The sequence below is a fragment of the Phalacrocorax carbo genome, chromosome 8, assembly GCF_963921805.1.
Source record: "Phalacrocorax carbo chromosome 8, bPhaCar2.1, whole genome shotgun sequence".
Classification (NCBI taxonomy): Eukaryota; Metazoa; Chordata; class Aves; order Suliformes; family Phalacrocoracidae; genus Phalacrocorax; species Phalacrocorax carbo.
This window is the reverse complement of record NC_087520.1, coordinates 13,680,797-13,697,910: the sequence shown is the minus strand read 5'-3', so window position 1 is coordinate 13,697,910 and position 17,114 is coordinate 13,680,797. Positions and strand designations below refer to the sequence as shown.

Sequence of the window (17,114 nt, the reverse complement as noted above, 5' to 3'; positions counted from 1 at the left end):
CCGTGCCCTTGGGGCCGAGGCGGCCAACAGTATCCTGGGTTGCATAAAAAGGAGTGTGGCCAGCAGGTTGAGGGAGGTTATCCTCCTCCTCTTCTCTGCCCTAGTGAGACCACTTTTGGAGTACTGTGTCCGGTTTTGGGCCCCCCAGTTCAAGAAGGACAGGCAACTACGCAAGCAAGTCAAGCAGAGCGCTACAAGGATGATCAGGAGACTGGAGTATCTCCCTTATGAGGAAAGGCTGAAAGACTTGGGTTTGTTCAGCCTGCAGAAGAGAAGACTGAGGGGGGATCTCGTCAGTACTTACAAATGTCTAAAGGGTGGGTGTCAGGACGATGAGACTAGGCTCTTTTCAACAGTGCCTGATGACAGGCCAAGGGGCAATGGGCACAAGTTGGAACACAGGAAGTTCCACCTAAACATGAGAAAGAACTTCTTTACTGGGAGGGTGAAAGAACAGTGGAACAGGCTGCCCAGAAAGGTTGTGGAGTGTCCTCCTCTGGAAATATTCAAAACCCACCTGGAAGCACTCATGTGCACCCTGCTCTAGGTGAACCTCCTCAAGCAGCGGGGCCGGGCAAGATGATCTCTAGAGGTCCCTTCCAAACCCTACCATTCTGTGATACCATTCTGTTAAACCCACTCCACTTCACCTTCAGCCAAGGGACAAAACAAGAAAAAATCTCCCAGTCGTTTCAAAAATTTCACAGAGCCTTCCCAGAAAGAACGCCTCTACAAAGACTGCCTCCACACAATGCATTCTCTTTATTTCACTTTTACACACAAGGGTATCCCGGTTTACAACGGTACAGTTTATAACTGCAGCACAACACAGCGCAAGGGTTCCCAAACATCCCGTGCCACACTGCCTGCATTCAAACAATCCATTCTTATACACGGGGTGACAGTCCTTCTTCAGAGGAATAGGTAAGACAGTGCTCAAAGACAGTTTGCAAAGTAGAAGGAGAAAGGGCAAAAAGGAGAATGACAATGCTCTAGCACAAGCCCAGAAAATCGTATCGTGACAGCTTCCCTCTCCCCAAGAAGCAGCAACAACAAGGATGAGACCAAACTCAATGGCCATTTTCCAAGTTCATCTCTATTCCACTTCAGAAAATGCACTTTGAGGAGACTCGTGGAGTTTTCGTACAATGCACCCAAAGCCGATGGGCATGTTTTCACCACTCTGTACAGTTACAACTACCCCAACATCGTTAGCGCTGCTACAGCTGCAAGGCAATCCCAAGGAGACAGCCTGCCCAGCCCCCACCCGCCCTTACAGACCAAAGGAAGACCTCGTTGTGCGTTTTGCTGCTCTCCCCTGGAGAAGGTGAGACTTCTGTACTCACTCCAAGGTTCAAAATACCCTTCTTGCCTGATGAGCTGGAACTGCGTGCATCAGAGCGGCTGGGTGTGAGCAACTCCCTGCTTCCCTGGGCAGCCTTTGTGGCGGCCTGTGCAGACACACAACGGCTGCCCGGACAGACGTAGTGACCAGAAGGCAAAACACACAGAGCTCAAACGTCTCAGGCAGAGACATCCAGAACCCAGAGAAGAAAGAGCCCTGTGCTGGCACCCCACTGCAATACAGTACTCACAACTGCCTTTGCTTTTTCTGCTCCTCCGGCAGGAGGGCTGCGTGCGTTTCAGCCCAACCTTGTCATTGCATTAGAGCACAGAATAAGCCGTCCACGGTCTTGCCTGGCAGCAAGTGAGGCAAGACCTTAGCTGGGGCCCCTGGAACTAACCCCACTCTCAAAGCATTTCAGAAGTGGCTGTAACGGAGCTGAAACCTGTTATTGCCTGAGCGAGGGAGCCTTTAGTGTCTTTTGTTGGCTTGTTTCTTTGGAGGGGGAGACAACCTTTCTTCTGACTTAGGATTTGAGGGGAATCGGTGGTACCGATTGCAACTGCAGAGTTAGTCTAGAGGATCTGTTGCCACACGTTGTAGCCTGGATCCCTTCCCATCGCGAGGCATGAAGCCTCTGGCTGTGCTGACTTCATGCTAGTTAAAGGAAAGACTGTTGAACTGTTCGGCAGAGAGCGTTCCGGGGTTGTCTGGCGCCATGTCGACGGCGAGAGGGCCACGGGGGAAATCCTGTTCATCGTCAGTGCCCCCGCCCATGCCACAGTGCTGTGGTGGCAGGCTGGGGAGGACGGGCTTCAGGAACTTGAACTCGCTGTTGCCCGAGCCCGTGGTGAGGCTGATCTCATAGCAGTAGGCGTGGGGCAGGGTCCCTGCAGCAGCTGCATCAGCCAGGCTGCTCTGCAAGTTGCCGGCACCATAAAGCACGTGCCCACCCTTCAGCTCCTTTCTCTTGCACAGCTTGCGAGCGACAAAGGCTGCCGTGGATGCGAGGAAGAGGAGTGAGACGAAGACCAATGAAATGATTAGATAGGTTGTCAGGGAGCCACTCTCGTCCTCTGTGGCCAGGCTGCTGTGTGGTAGGCGCATGTCAGAGAAGTCCTTGAGCAGGAGTGCGCTCAGCGCCGCAGTGGCCGACAGAGGTGGCTGCCCGTTGTCGCGCACGAGCACAACGAGCTTCTGCTTCACGGCGTCCCTCTCTGTCACCGGCCTCCTCAGCCGCACCTCCCCGCTTTGGGCGCCCACTGCAAAGAGCCCAGGGTCGGAGGCCCTCAGCAGGTGGTACGAGAGCCACGAGTTCTGCCCTGAGTCGGCATCGACGGCCACCACTTTGGTGATGAGGTACCCCGCCTCGGCCGACATGGGCACCAGCTCACTGGATGGCGGGCTGCTGCCCTGGGCTGGGTGCAGCACCAGTGGCGCGTTGTCATTCTCATCCACCACAACAAGGCGGACGGTGACGTTGGCACTGAGAGGAGGAGACCCCGCATCGGAGGCGCTCACCAAGACCTTGATCTGCCTCACGTGCTCATAGTCCAGAGGCTGCAGCACAAACACGTGCCCGTTCTCAGAGTTCACAGAGATGCAGGAGCAGGGAGCCTGCTCTGCAGGGTGGGCTGGTGCCAGGGAGTAGGCCACCTTGGCATTGGGCCCCACGTCGGCATCGGCGGCACTGACGGCTCCAACGAGCACTGTGGGGACGTTGTTCTCACGCACAAACATGGTGTACGATGTCTGGTTGAAGACAGGGGCGTTGTCGTTGACGTCGGAGATGTCCACCGTGAAGGTCTGGGTGGTCGTGAGAGGAGGTGACCCCGCATCTGCTGCTGTGACGGTGAGAATGTACCGAGCCGTCTCCTCCCGGTCCAGCGTGCTCACAGTCACCAGCTCGTAGTAATTCTTATAGGCTGGCCGCAAGGAGAATGACAGCTGGTCTTCAAGGGCACACGTGATCTTCCCATTGGCACCAGCATCCCGGTCCCTGACAGCAAAGAGGGCGACCACTGTCCCGGGTAATGCATTCTCAGGGAGGGGGCTGCTGAAGGAACTGACCACCAGCTCCGGTGCATTGTCATTCACATCCACCACCTCCACCAACACCTTGCAGATTGCCGAGAGGCCCCCGCCGTCTGTGGCCCGCACGCTGAGCTCGTGATTCTCTGCCGCCTCAAAGTCCAGAGCCCTTCTCAGTTTAATTTCACCACTTGTGGGGTCAATTTTGAACGCTGAGTCGCTCTGGCCCACTGCTTGGATGAACTGATAGGAGATGTCCCCGTTAACTCCCTCATCCCGATCAGTTGCCACCACGCTGAGAACCACAGAGCCCTCTGGGGCATTTTCCAAAACCTGACCAATGTATAATTTCCGGTTGAAGACGGGAGCATTGTCATTTACATCTAGAACGATAATGTGGATTTGGGTGGTCCCAGTCCTGGGCGGAGAGCCGCCGTCTATGGCGATGACACTGAAATACAACTCCACCTGCTCCTCTCTGTCTAGGGGCTTTTCCAAGACCAATTCAAATTGTTTGGCATCCTCACTCTCATTGCCAAAAGAGACACTAAAGTATTCGTTCTCGGGAGCGATACTGTAAGCCTGGATGCTGTTGCTGCCAACATCGAGGTCCCAAGCTCCCTCCAGCGGGAAACGCGAGCCCGGGTCGCTCGTTTCCGGGATCTTAAAAGTGACTCGTTCCTCCGGGAAAACGGGCGAATGGTCATTGATGTCCTCCACCGCCACCTCGACCCGAAAGAACTGCAGGGGGTTTGCGAGCAGGAGCTCGAAGGGGAGCGTGCAGGTACGGGACTGTCCGCACAGCTCCTCCCGGTCCAGCCTGTCCGCCACTACGAGGCGGCCGGTGCCGCGGTCTAAGCGAAAGTGCTGCCGGCCGTCCTCCGAGGCCAGGCGGGCGCGGCGGTCCGCGAGCTGCGCCGGGGTCAGCCCCGCGTCCGCCGCCACGTTGGCTACCACGGAGCCGCTCTCCGCCTCCTCGGCTACGGAGTAGCGGATGGGCTGCGAGCCAGCGTGCGGCAGGGAGAGGAAAGCAGAGAGACAAAGCACTTGCCTTGCGGTCGCCATGTCGGGGCGGCGGACAGCCTCCGTCTCGCGGATCGGCCGCGCAGTCCTCCGCGGAAAGCGGCGCCCGGCAGCAGCGCGGCGGGGCGGCGGGCGGGCGGGCGGGCGGGCGCCCTCCCTCTCGCCGAGTCCGGCTGGCGTCCCGCACAGCTCCCAGCTCCGCTCCGCTCCGCTCGGCTGGGCTCGGCTGGGCTGGGCTCGGCTGGGCAGGGCCGGGCTGGGCTCGGGCGCCTCCCCGCCCGCAGCCGCTCGGCGCCGCCTTGGCCGGGAGCACCACCCTGCGGCCCGCGGAGGGACTGCGCCCGCCCGCCGCCCGCTGCCCGCGCGGCCGGCTCGCCCCGGCACACGGACCCGCGCGCACACGCGCGGCTGCCGGCCGCTCGCCCGCGTGGGGGGCCCGCGGCGGGACGCGCGCACACCGCGCCGGGGAGGGAAGCGCAGGGAAGGGGCGCCGAGAGCCCTGCGGGGCCGCCGCTTGAGTCCGAGGGCCCGGGCAGCGCCGGCAGCTGCCCCGCATCTTCCACCGCTCCCCGCTGCCCGCAGCCCGCGGGCAGGCGTGCGCGCTTGGCTCCCGGGAGGCCGGTCCGTGCCCTTCGAGAAGCACGGCGGCGAGGCAAGCACAAGGCGTTTGCCACGGCAGCGTGGGGCGGAGGCTCAGCCCGGAGGGACCGCGCCGCCTTCCCCGGCCTGAGCAGGCGGGCAGGAGCCTCTGCGGGGGCAGCACGCAGGTAACGAACGGCACGGCTCGGCACTCCGCCTGCTCGGGAATCGCAGGCTGAGGACGGACGGAGGAGGCTCGCAGCAAGGCTCAGGCGTGGGCGCGCCTGCCGGCCGGCCACTCCAACGGCTGAGCGGCAGCAGCGGCGGCGCCCCCCGGCTTCGCTTCCCTCTCGCCAGGGGGCTGCGAGCCGCACAGCGGTCCTTCGTCCTTGCCCGCCCCCGCAGCTAGAGCTGCAGGGGCAGCTGGAACCGTCACTCCCCCCACCGCACTGCTCTGCAGAGGCCTTTGCACGCCCAGGGCCCCTGTTAGGGTAGGGGCCACTTTCCCCTGAGCTCGATCTAACTGGGCCCTCTCGCAGCCACAAGCTCAGGGCTCAGAAGACCCGTATAGGCCTGCCAGCAAATCCCCGCTCCCCACAATTTGCCTGAATGCTCTCTCGGCCGCGCCTCCAGGCACAAGGAAGGTACCAATAGCACCTTCATAGACAAGCTAAGGAAGTGTGGGTTGGATGAGTGGACACTAAGGTGGATAGAGAACTGGCTCAACAACAGAACTCAGAGGGTCGTGATCAATGGAGCAGAGTCTGGATGGAGGCCAGTTCCTAGCGGTGTTCCCCAGGGGTCTGTGCTGGGTCCAGTCCTGTTCGATATATTCATCTGTGACCTGGACGATGCAATAGAGTGTACCTTCAGCAAGTTTGCTGATGATACCTAGCTGGGAGGAGTGGCTGATATGCCGGAAGGCTGTGCTGCCATCCAACAAGACCTGGACAGGCTGGAGAGGTGGGCCAAGGGGAACCCCATGAAGTTCAACAAAAGCAAGTGCAAAGTCCTGCACCTGGAGAGGAACAACCCCATGCACCAGTACAAGTGGGGGGCTGACCTGCTGGAAAGCCGCTGTGTTGAGAAGGAGCTAGCAGTGCTGGTGGACAGCAAGCTGACCATGAGGCAGCACCGTGCCCTTGGGGCCGAGGCGGCCAACAGTATCCTGGGTTGCATAAAAAGGAGTGTGGCCAGCAGGTTGAGGGAGGTTATCCTCCTCCTCTTCTCTGCCCTAGTGAGACCACTTTTGGAGTACTGTGTCCGGTTTTGGGCCCCCCAGTTCAAGAAGGACAGGCAACTACGCAAGCAAGTCAAGCAGAGCGCTACAAGGATGATCAGGAGACTGGAGTATCTCCCTTATGAGGAAAGGCTGAAAGACTTGGGTTTGTTCAGCCTGCAGAAGAGAAGACTGAGGGGGGATCTCGTCAGTACTTACAAATGTCTAAAGGGTGGGTGTCAGGACGATGAGACTAGGCTCTTTTCAACAGTGCCTGATGACAGGCCAAGGGGCAATGGGCACAAGTTGGAACACAGGAAGTTCCACCTAAACATGAGAAAGAACTTCTTTACTGGGAGGGTGAAAGAACAGTGGAACAGGCTGCCCAGAAAGGTTGTGGAGTGTCCTCCTCTGGAAATATTCAAAACCCACCTGGAAGCACTCATGTGCACCCTGCTCTAGGTGAACCTCCTCAAGCAGCGGGGCCGGGCAAGATGATCTCTAGAGGTCCCTTCCAAACCCTACCATTCTGTGATACCATTCTGTTAAACCCACTCCACTTCACCTTCAGCCAAGGGACAAAACAAGAAAAAATCTCCCAGTCGTTTCAAAAATTTCACAGAGCCTTCCCAGAAAGAACGCCTCTACAAAGACTGCCTCCACACAATGCATTCTCTTTATTTCACTTTTACACACAAGGGTATCCCGGTTTACAACGGTACAGTTTATAACTGCAGCACAACACAGCGCAAGGGTTCCCGAACATCCCGTGCCACACTGCCTGCATTCAAACAATCCATTCTTATACACGGGGTGACAGTCCTTCTTCAGAGGAATAGGTAAGACAGTGCTCAAAGACAGTTTGCAAAGTAGAAGGAGAAAGGGCAAAAAGGAGAATGACAATGCTCTAGCACAAGCCCAGAAAATCGTATCGCGACAGCTTCCCTCTCCCCAAGAAGCCGCCTCTCAATTCAGCAACAACAAGGATGAGACCAAACTCAATGGCCATTTTCCAAGTTCATCTCTATTCCACTTCAGAAAATGCACTTTGAGGAGACTCGTGGAGTTTTCGTACAATGCACCCAAAGCCGATGGGCATGTTTTCACCACTCTGTACAGTTACAACTACCCCAACATCGTTAGCGCTGCTACAGCTGCAAGGCAATCCCAAGGAGACAGCCTGCCCAGCCCCCACCCGCCCTTACAGACCAAAGGAAGACCTCGTTGTGCGTTTTGCTGCTCTCCCCTGGAGAAGGTGAGACTTCTGTACTCACTCCAAGGTTCAAAATACCCTTCTTGCCTGATGAGCTGGAACTGCGTGCATCAGAGCGGCTGGGTGTGAGCAACTCCCTGCTTCCGTGGGCAGCCTTTGTGGCGGCCTGTGCAGACACACAACGGCTGCCCGGACAGACGTAGTGACCAGAAGGCAAAACACACAGAGCTCAAACGTCTCAGGCAGAGACATCCAGAACCCAGAGAAGAAAGAGCCCTGTGCTGGCACCCCACTGCAATACAGTACTCACAACTGCCTTTGCTTTTTCTGCTCCTCCGGCAGGAGGGCTGCGTGCGTTTCAGCCCAACCTTGTCATTGCATTAGAGCACAGAATAAGCCGTCCACGGTCTTGCCTGGCAGCAAGTGAGGCAAGACCTTAGCTGGGGCCCCTGGAACTAACCCCACTCTCAAAGCATTTCAGAAGTGGCTGTAACGGAGCTGAAACCTGTTATTGCCTGAGCGAGGGAGCCTTTAGTGTCTTTTGTTGGCTTGTTTCTTTGGAGGGGGAGACAACCTTTCTTCTGACTTAGGATTTGAGGGGAATCGGTGGTACCGATTGCAACTGCAGAGTTAGTCTAGAGGAACTGTTGCCACACGTTGTAGCCCGGATCCCTTCCCATCGCGAGGCATGAAGCCTCTGGTTGTGCTGACTTCATGCTAGTTAAAGGAAAGACTGTTGAACTGTTCGGCAGAGAGCGTTCCGGGGTTGTCTGGCGCCATGTCGACGGCGAGAGGGCCACGGGGGAAATCCTGTTCACCGTCAGTGCCCCCGCCCATGCCACAGTGCTGTGGTGGCAGGCTGGGGAGGACGGGCTTCAGGAACTTGAACTCGCTGTTGCCCGAGCCCGTGGTGAGGCTGATCTCATAGCAGTAGGCGTGGGGCAGGGTCCCTGCAGCAGCTGCATCAGCCAGGCTGCTCTGCAAGTTGCCGGCACCATAAAGCACGTGCCCACCCTTCAGCTCCTTTCTCTTGCACAGCTTGCGAGCGACAAAGGCTGCCGTGGATGCGAGGAAGAGGAGTGAGACGAAGACCAATGAAATGATTAGATAGGTTGTCAGGGAGCCACTCTCGTCCTCTGTGGCCAGGCTGCTGTGTGGTAGGCGCATGTCAGAGAAGTCCTTGAGCAGGAGTGCGCTCAGCGCCGCAGTGGCCGACAGAGGTGGCTGCCCGTTGTCGCGCACGAGCACAACGAGCTTCTGCTTCACGGCGTCCCTCTCTGTCACCGGCCTCCTCAGCCGCACCTCCCCGCTTTGGGCGCCCACTGCAAAGAGCCCGGGGTCGGAGGCCCTCAGCAGGTGGTACGAGAGCCACGAGTTCTGCCCTGAGTCGACATCGACGGCCACCACTTTGGTGATGAGGTACCCCGCCTCGGCCGACATGGGCACCAGCTCACTGGATGGCGGGCTGCTGCCCTGGGCTGGGTGCAGCACCAGCGGCGCGTTGTCATTCTCATCCACCACAACAAGGCGGACGGTGACGTTGGCACTGAGAGGAGGAGACCCCGCATCGGAGGCGCTCACCAAGACCTTGATCTGCCTCACGTGCTCATAGTCCAGAGGCTGCAGCACAAACACGTGCCCGTTCTCAGAGTTCACAGAGATGCAGGAGCAGGGAGCCTGCTCTGCAGGGTGGGCTGGTGCCAGGGAGTAGGCCACCTTGGCATTGGGCCCCACGTCGGCATCGGCGGCACTGACGGCTCCAACGAGCACTGTGGGGACATTGTTCTCATGCACAAACATGGTGTACGATGTCTGGTTGAAGACAGGGGCGTTGTCGTTGACGTCGGAGATGTCCACCGTGAAGGTCTGGGTGGTCGTGAGAGGAGGTGACCCCGCATCTGCTGCTGTGACGGTGAGGATGTACCGAGCCGTCTCCTCCCGGTCCAGCGTGCTCACAGTCACCAGCTCGTAGTAATTCTTATAGGCTGGCCGCAAGGAGAACGACAGCTGGTCTTCAAGGGCACACGTGATCTTCCCATTGGCACCAGCATCCCGGTCCCTGACAGCAAAGAGGGCGACCACTGTCCCGGGTAATGCATTCTCAGGGAGGGGGCTGCTGAAGGAACTGACCACCAGCTCCGGTGCGTTGTCGTTCACATCCACCACCTCCACCAACACCTTGCAGATTGCCGAGAGGCCCCCGCCGTCTGTGGCCCGCACGCTGAGCTCGTGATTCTCTGCTGCCTCAAAGTCCAGAGCCTTTCTCAGTTTAATTTCACCACTTGTGGGGTCAATTGTGAACGCTGAGTCGCTCTGGCCCACCGCTTGGCTGAACTGATAGGAGATGTCCCCGTTAACTCCCTCATCCCGATCAGTTGCCACCACGCTGAGAACCACAGAGCCCTCTGGGGCATTTTCCAAAACCTGACCCACATACCGCACCTCTGTGAAGACGGGAGCGTTGTCATTTACATCTAGAACGATAATGTGGATTTGGGTGGTCCCAGTCCTGGGCGGAGAGCCGCCGTCTATGGCAATGACACTGAAATACAACTCCGCCTGCTCCTCTCTGTCTAGGGGCTTTTCCAAGACCAACTCAACATATTTGTCACCGTTAACTCGACTCCCAAAAGAGACACTAAAGTATTCGTTCTCGGGAGCGATACTGTAAGCCTGGATGCTGTTGCTGCCAACATCGAGGTCCCAAGCTCCCTCCAGCGGGAAACGCGAGCCCGGGTCGCTCCTTTCGGGGATCTTAAAAGTGACTCGTTCCTCCGGGAAAACGGGCGAATGGTCATTGATGTCCTCCACCGCCACCTCGACCCGAAAGAACTGCAGGGGGTTTGCGAGCAGGAGCTCGAAGGGGAGCGTGCAGGTACGGGACTGTCCGCACAGCTCCTCCCGGTCCAGCCTGTCCGCCACTACGAGGCGGCCGGTGCCGCGGTCTAAGCGAAAGTGCTGCCGGCCGTCCTCCGAGGCCAGGCGGGCGCGGCGGTCCGCGAGCTGCGCCGGGGTCAGCCCCGCGTCCGCCGCCACGTTGGCTACCACGGAGCCGCTCTCCGCCTCCTCGGCTACGGAGTAGCGGATGGGCTGCGAGCCAGCGTGCGGCAGGGAGAGGAAAGCAGAGAGACAAAGCACTTGCCTTGCGGTCGCCATGTCGGGGCGGCGGACAGCCTCCGTCTCGCGGATCGGCCGCGCAGTCCTCCGCGGAAAGCGGCGCCCGGCAGCAGCGCGGCGGGGCGGCGGGCGGGCGGGCGGGCGGGCGCCCTCCCTCTCGCCGAGTCCGGCTGGCGTCCCGCACAGCTCCCAGCTCCGCTCCGCTCCGCTCGGCTGGGCTCGGCTGGGCTGGGCTCGGCTGGGCAGGGCCGGGCTGGGCTCGGGCGCCTCCCCGCCCGCAGCCGCTCGGCGCCGCCTTGGCCGGGAGCACCACCCTGCGGCCCGCGGAGGGACTGCGCCCGCCCGCCGCCCGCTGCCCGCGCGGCCGGCTCGCCCCGGCACACGGACCCGCGCGCACACGCGCGGCTGCCGGCCGCTCGCCCGCGTGGGGGGCCCGCGGCGGGACGCGCGCACACCGCGCCGGGGAGGGAAGCGCAGGGAAGGGGCGCCGAGAGCCCTGCGGGGCCGCCGCTTGAGTCCGAGGGCCCGGGCAGCGCCGGCAGCTGCCCCGCATCTTCCACCGCTCCCCGCTGCCCGCAGCCCGCGGGCAGGCGTGCGCGCTTGGCTCCCGGGAGGCCGGTCCGTGCCCTTCGAGAAGCACGGCGGCGAGGCAAGCACAAGGCGTTTGCCACGGCAGCGTGGGGCGGAGGCTCAGCCCGGAGGGACCGCGCCGCCTTCCCCGGCCTGAGCAGGCGGGCAGGAGCCTCTGCGGGGGCAGCACGCAGGTAACGAACGGCACGGCTCGGCACTCCGCCTGCTCGGGAATCGCAGGCTGAGGACGGACGGAGGAGGCTCGCAGCAAGGCTCAGGCGTGGGCGCGCCTGCCGGCCGGCCACTCCAACGGCTGAGCGGCAGCAGCGGCGGCGCCCCCCGGCTTCGCTTCCCTCTCGCCAGGGGGCTGCGAGCCGCACAGCGGTCCTTCGTCCTTGCCCGCCCCCGCAGCTAGAGCTGCAGGGGCAGCTGGAACCGTCACTCCCCCCACCGCACTGCTCTGCAGAGGCCTTTGCACGCCCAGGGCCCCTGTTAGGGTAGGGGCCACTTTCCCCTGAGCTCGATCTAACTGGGCCCTCTCGCAGCCACAAGCTCAGGGCTCAGAAGACCCGTATAGGCCTGCCAGCAAATCCCCGCTCCCCACAATTTGCCTGAATGCTCTCTCGGCCGCGCCTCCAGGCACAAGGAAGGTACCAATAGCACCTTCATAGACAAGCTAAGGAAGTGTGGGTTGGATGAGTGGACACTAAGGTGGATAGAGAACTGGCTCAACAACAGAACTCAGAGGGTCGTGATCAATGGAGCAGAGTCTGGATGGAGGCCAGTTCCTAGCGGTGTTCCCCAGGGGTCTGTGCTGGGTCCAGTCCTGTTCGATATATTCATCTGTGACCTGGACGATGCAATAGAGCGTACCTTCAGCAAGTTTGCTGATGATACCTAGCTGGGAGGAGTGGCTGATATGCCGGAAGGCTGTGCTGCCATCCAACAAGACCTGGACAGGCTGGAGAGGTGGGCCAAGGGGAACCCCATGAAGTTCAACAAAAGCAAGTGCAAGGTCCTGCACCTGGAGAGGAACAACCCCATGCACCAGTACAAGTGGGGGGCTGACCTGCTGGAAAGCCGCTGTGTTGAGAAGGAGCTAGCAGTGCTGGTGGACAGCAAGCTGACCATGAGGCAGCACCGTGCCCTTGGGGCCGAGGCGGCCAACAGTATCCTGGGTTGCATAAAAAGGAGTGTGGCCAGCAGGTTGAGGGAGGTTATCCTCCTCCTCTTCTCTGCCCTAGTGAGACCACTTTTGGAGTACTGTGTCCGGTTTTGGGCCCCCCAGTTCAAGAAGGACAGGCAACTACGCAAGCAAGTCAAGCAGAGCGCTACAAAGATGATCAGGAGACTGGAGTATCTCCCTTATGAGGAAAGGCTGAAAGACTTGGGTTTGTTCAGCCTGCAGAAGAGAAGACTGAGGGGGGATCTCGTCAGTACTTACAAATGTCTAAAGGGTGGGTGTCAGGACGATGAGACTAGGCTCTTTTCAACAGTGCCTGATGACAGGCCAAGGGGCAATGGGCACAAGTTGGAACACAGGAAGTTCCACCTAAACATGAGAAAGAACTTCTTTACTGGGAGGGTGAAAGAACAGTGGAACAGGCTGCCCAGAAAGGTTGTGGAGTGTCCTCCTCTGGAAATATTCAAAACCCACCTGGAAGCACTCATGTGCACCCTGCTCTAGGTGAACCTCCTCAAGCAGCGGGGCCGGGCAAGATGATCTCTAGAGGTCCCTTCCAAACCCTACCATTCTGTGATACCATTCTGTTAAACCCACTCCACTTCACCTTCAGCCAAGGGACAAAACAAGAAAAAATCTCCCAGTCGTTTCAAAAATTTCACAGAGCCTTCCCAGAAAGAACGCCTCTACAAAGACTGCCTCCACACAATGCATTCTCTTTATTTCACTTTTACACACAAGGGTATCCCGGTTTACAACGGTACAGTTTATAACTGCAGCACAACACAGCGCAAGGGTTCCCGAACATCCCGTGCCACACTGCCTGCATTCAAACAATCCATTCTTATACACGGGGTGACAGTCCTTCTTCAGAGGAATAGGTAAGACAGTGCTCAAAGACAGTTTGCAAAGTAGAAGGAGAAAGGGCAAAAAGGAGAATGCCAATGCTCTAGCACAAGCCCAGAAAATCGTATCGCGACAGCTTCCCTCTCCCCAAGAAGCCGCCTCTCAATTCAGCAACAACAAGGATGAGACCAAACTCAATGGCCATTTTCCAAGTTCATCTCTATTCCACTTCAGAAAATGCACTTTGAGGAGACTCGTGGAGTTTTCGTACAATGCACCCAAAGCCGATGGGCATGTTTTCACCACTCTGTACAGTTACAACTACCCCAACATCGTTAGCGCTGCTACAGCTGCAAGGCAATCCCAAGGAGACAGCCTGCCCAGCCCCCACCCGCCCTTACAGACCAAAGGAAGACCTCGTTGTGCGTTTTGCTGCTCTCCCCTGGAGAAGGTGAGACTTCTGTACTCACTCCAAGGTTCAAAATACCCTTCTTGCCTGATGAGCTGGAACTGCGTGCATCAGAGCGGCTGGGTGTGAGCAACTCCCTGCTTCCGTGGGCAGCCTTTGTGGCGGCCTGTGCAGACACACAACGGCTGCCCGGACAGACGTAGTGACCAGAAGGCAAAACACACAGAGCTCAAACGTCTCAGGCAGAGACATCCAGAACCCAGAGAAGAAAGAGCCCTGTGCTGGCACCCCACTGCAATACAGTACTCACAACTGCCTTTGCTTTTTCTGCTCCTCCGGCAGGAGGGCTGCGTGCGTTTCAGCCCAACCTTGTCATTGCATTAGAGCACAGAATAAGCCGTCCACGGTCTTGCCTGGCAGCAAGTGAGGCAAGACCTTAGCTGGGGCCCCTGGAACTAACCCCACTCTCAAAGCATTTCAGAAGTGGCTGTAACGGAGCTGAAACCTGTTGTTGCCTGAGCGAGGGAGCCTTTAGTGTCTTTTGTTGGCTTGTTTCTTTGGAGGGGGAGACAACCTTTCTTCTGACTTAGGATTTGAGGGGAATCGGTGGTACCGATTGCAACTGCAGAGTTAGTCTAGAGGATCTGTTGCCACACGTTGTAGCCCGGATCCCTTCCCATCGCGAGGCATGAAGCCTCTGGCTGTGCTGACTTCATGCTAGTTAAAGGAAAGACTGTTGAACTGTTCGGCAGAGAGCGTTCCGGGGTTGTCTGGCGCCATGTCGACGGCGAGAGGGCCACGGGGGAAATCCTGTTCATCGTCAGTGCCCCCGCCCATGCCACAGTGCTGTGGTGGCAGGCTGGGGAGGACGGGCTTCAGGAACTTGAACTCGCTGTTGCCCGAGCCCGTGGTGAGGCTGATCTCATAGCAGTAGGCGTGGGGCAGGGTCCCTGCAGCAGCTGCATCAGCCAGGCTGCTCTGCAAGTTGCCGGCACCATAAAGCACGTGCCCACCCTTCAGCTCCTTTCTCTTGCACAGCTTGCGAGCGACAAAGGCTGCCGTGGATGCGAGGAAGAGGAGTGAGACGAAGACCAATGAAATGATTAGATAGGTTGTCAGGGAGCCACTCTCGTCCTCTGTGGCCAGGCTGCTGTGTGGTAGGCGCATGTCAGAGAAGTCCTTGAGCAGGAGTGCGCTCAGCGCCGCAGTGGCCGACAGAGGTGGCTGCCCGTTGTCGCGCACGAGCACAACGAGCTTCTGCTTCACGGCGTCCCTCTCTGTCACCGGCCTCCTCAGCCGCACCTCCCCGCTTTGGGCGCCCACTGCAAAGAGCCCGGGGTCGGAGGCCCTCAGCAGGTGGTACGAGAGCCACGAGTTCTGCCCTGAGTCGGCATCGACGGCCACCACTTTGGTGATGAGGTACCCCGCCTCGGCCGACATGGGCACCAGCTCACTGGATGGCGGGCTGCTGCCCTGGGCTGGGTGCAGCACCAGCGGCGCGTTGTCATTCTCATCCACCACAACAAGGCGGACGGTGACGTTGGCACTGAGAGGAGGAGACCCCGCATCGGAGGCGCTCACCAAGACCTTGATCTGCCTCACCTGCTCATAGTCCAGAGGCTGCAGCACAAACACGTGCCCGTTCTCAGAGTTCACAGAGATGCAGGAGCAGGGAGCCTGCTCTGCAGGGTGGGCTGGTGCCAGGGAGTAGGCCACCTTGGCATTGGGCCCCACGTCGGCATCGGCGGCACTGACGGCTCCAACGAGCACTGTGGGGACATTGTTCTCACGCACAAACATGGTGTACGATGTCTGGTTGAAGACAGGGGCGTTGTCGTTGACGTCGGAGATGTCCACCGTGAAGGTCTGGGTGGTCGTGAGAGGAGGTGACCCCGCATCTGCTGCTGTGACGGTGAGGATGTACCGAGCCGTCTCCTCCCGGTCCAGCGTGCTCACAGTCACCAGCTCGTAGTAATTCTTATAGGCTGGCCGCAAGGAGAACGACAGCTGGTCTTCAAGGGCACACGTGATCTTCCCATTGGCACCAGCATCCCGGTCCCTGACAGCAAAGAGGGCGACCACTGTCCCGGGTAATGCATTCTCAGGGAGGGGGCTGCTGAAGGAACTGACCACCAGCTCCGGTGCGTTGTCGTTCACATCCACCACCTCCACCAACACCTTGCAGATTGCCGAGAGGCCCCCGCCGTCTGTGGCCCGCACGCTGAGCTCGTGATTCTCTGCTGCCTCAAAGTCCAGAGCCTTTCTCAGTATAATTTCACCACTTGTGGGGTCAATTGTGAATGCTGAGTCGCTCTGGCCCACTGCTTGGCTGAACTGATAGGAGATGTCCCCGTTAACTCCCTCATCCCGATCGGTTGCCACCACGCTGAGAACCACAGAGCCCTCTGGGGCATTTTCCAAAACCTGACCAATGTACACCTCCTCCGTGAAGACGGGAGCGTTGTCATTTACATCTAGAACGATAATGTGGATTTGGGTGGTCCCAGTCCTGGGCGGAGAGCCGCCATCTATGGCAATGACACTGAAATACACCTCCGCCTGCTCCTCTCTGTCTAGGGCCTTTTCCAAGACTAACTCAACATACTTCTTACCCTTAACTCGACTCCCAAAAGAGACACTAAAGTATTCGTTCTCGGGAGCGATACTGTAAGCCTGGATGCTGTTGCTGCCAACATCGAGGTCCCAAGCTCCCTCCAGCGGGAAACGCGAGCCCGGGTCGCTCGTTTCCAGGATCTTAAAAGTGACTCGTTCCTCCGGGAAAACGGGCGAATGGTCATTGATGTCCTCCACCGCCACCTCGACCCGAAAGAACTGCAGGGGGTTTGCGAGCAGGAGCTCGAAGGGGAGCGTGCAGGTACGGGACTGTCCGCACAGCTCCTCCCGGTCCAGCCTGTCCGCCACTACGAGGCGGCCGGTGCCGCGGTCTAAGCGAAAGTGCTGCCGGCCGTCCTCCGAGGCCAGGCGGGCGCGGCGGTCCGCGAGCTGCGCCGGGGTCAGCCCCGCGTCCGCCGCCACGTTGGCTACCACGGAGCCGCTCTCCGCCTCCTCGGCTACGGAGTAGCGGATGGGCTGCGAGCCAGCGTGCGGCAGGGAGAGGAAAGCAGAGAGACAAAGCACTTGCCTTGCGGTCGCCATGTCGGGGCGGCGGACAGCCTCCGTCTCGCGGATCGGCCGCGCAGTCCTCCGCGGAAAGCGGCGCCCGGCAGCAGCGCGGCGGGGCGGCGGGCGGGCGGGCGCCCTCCCTCTCGCCGAGTCCGGCTGGCGTCCCGCACAGCTCCCAGCTCCGCTCCGCTCCGCTCGGCTGGGCTCGGCTGGGCTGGGCTCGGCTGGGCAGGGCCGGGCTGGGCTCGGGCGCCTCCCCGCCCGCAGCCGCTCGGCGCCGCCTTGGCCGGGAGCACCACCCTGCGGCCCGCGGAGGGACTGCGCCCGCCCGCCGCCCGCTGCCCGCGCGGCCGGCTCGCCCCGGCACACGGACCCGCGCGCACACGCGCGGCTGCCGGCCGCTCGCCCGCGTGGGGGGCCCGCGGCGGGACGCGCGCACACCGCGCCGGGGAGGGA

At 59.8% G+C, this 17,114-nt stretch overlaps 3 protein-coding genes across 3 annotated transcripts; all 3 read right to left on the bottom strand.

Annotated features, from left to right (window-relative positions):
* Positions 1-1,957: 1,957 nt before the first annotated feature.
* LOC104041887 (protocadherin beta-15-like) lies at positions 1,958-4,649 on the bottom strand. The gene has a single exon (XM_064458817.1). It carries the CDS (start codon positions 4,439-4,441, stop codon positions 2,003-2,005), a length of 2,439 nt encoding a protein of 812 aa, XP_064314887.1. The 5' UTR covers positions 4,442-4,649; the 3' UTR covers positions 1,958-2,002.
* Positions 4,650-6,855: 2,206 nt separating this feature from the next.
* Positions 6,856-10,744, bottom strand: LOC135314711 (protocadherin beta-15-like). Its single transcript, XM_064458816.1, has one exon. The coding sequence runs from the start codon at positions 10,564-10,566 to the stop codon at positions 8,128-8,130; it is 2,439 nt and encodes an 812-aa protein (XP_064314886.1). The 5' UTR covers positions 10,567-10,744; the 3' UTR covers positions 6,856-8,127.
* Positions 10,745-12,980: 2,236 nt separating this feature from the next.
* Positions 12,981-16,850, bottom strand: LOC135314710 (protocadherin beta-15-like). The gene has a single exon (XM_064458814.1). The coding sequence runs from the start codon at positions 16,689-16,691 to the stop codon at positions 14,253-14,255; it is 2,439 nt and encodes an 812-aa protein (XP_064314884.1). The 5' UTR covers positions 16,692-16,850; the 3' UTR covers positions 12,981-14,252.
* Positions 16,851-17,114: the final 264 nt, after the last annotated feature.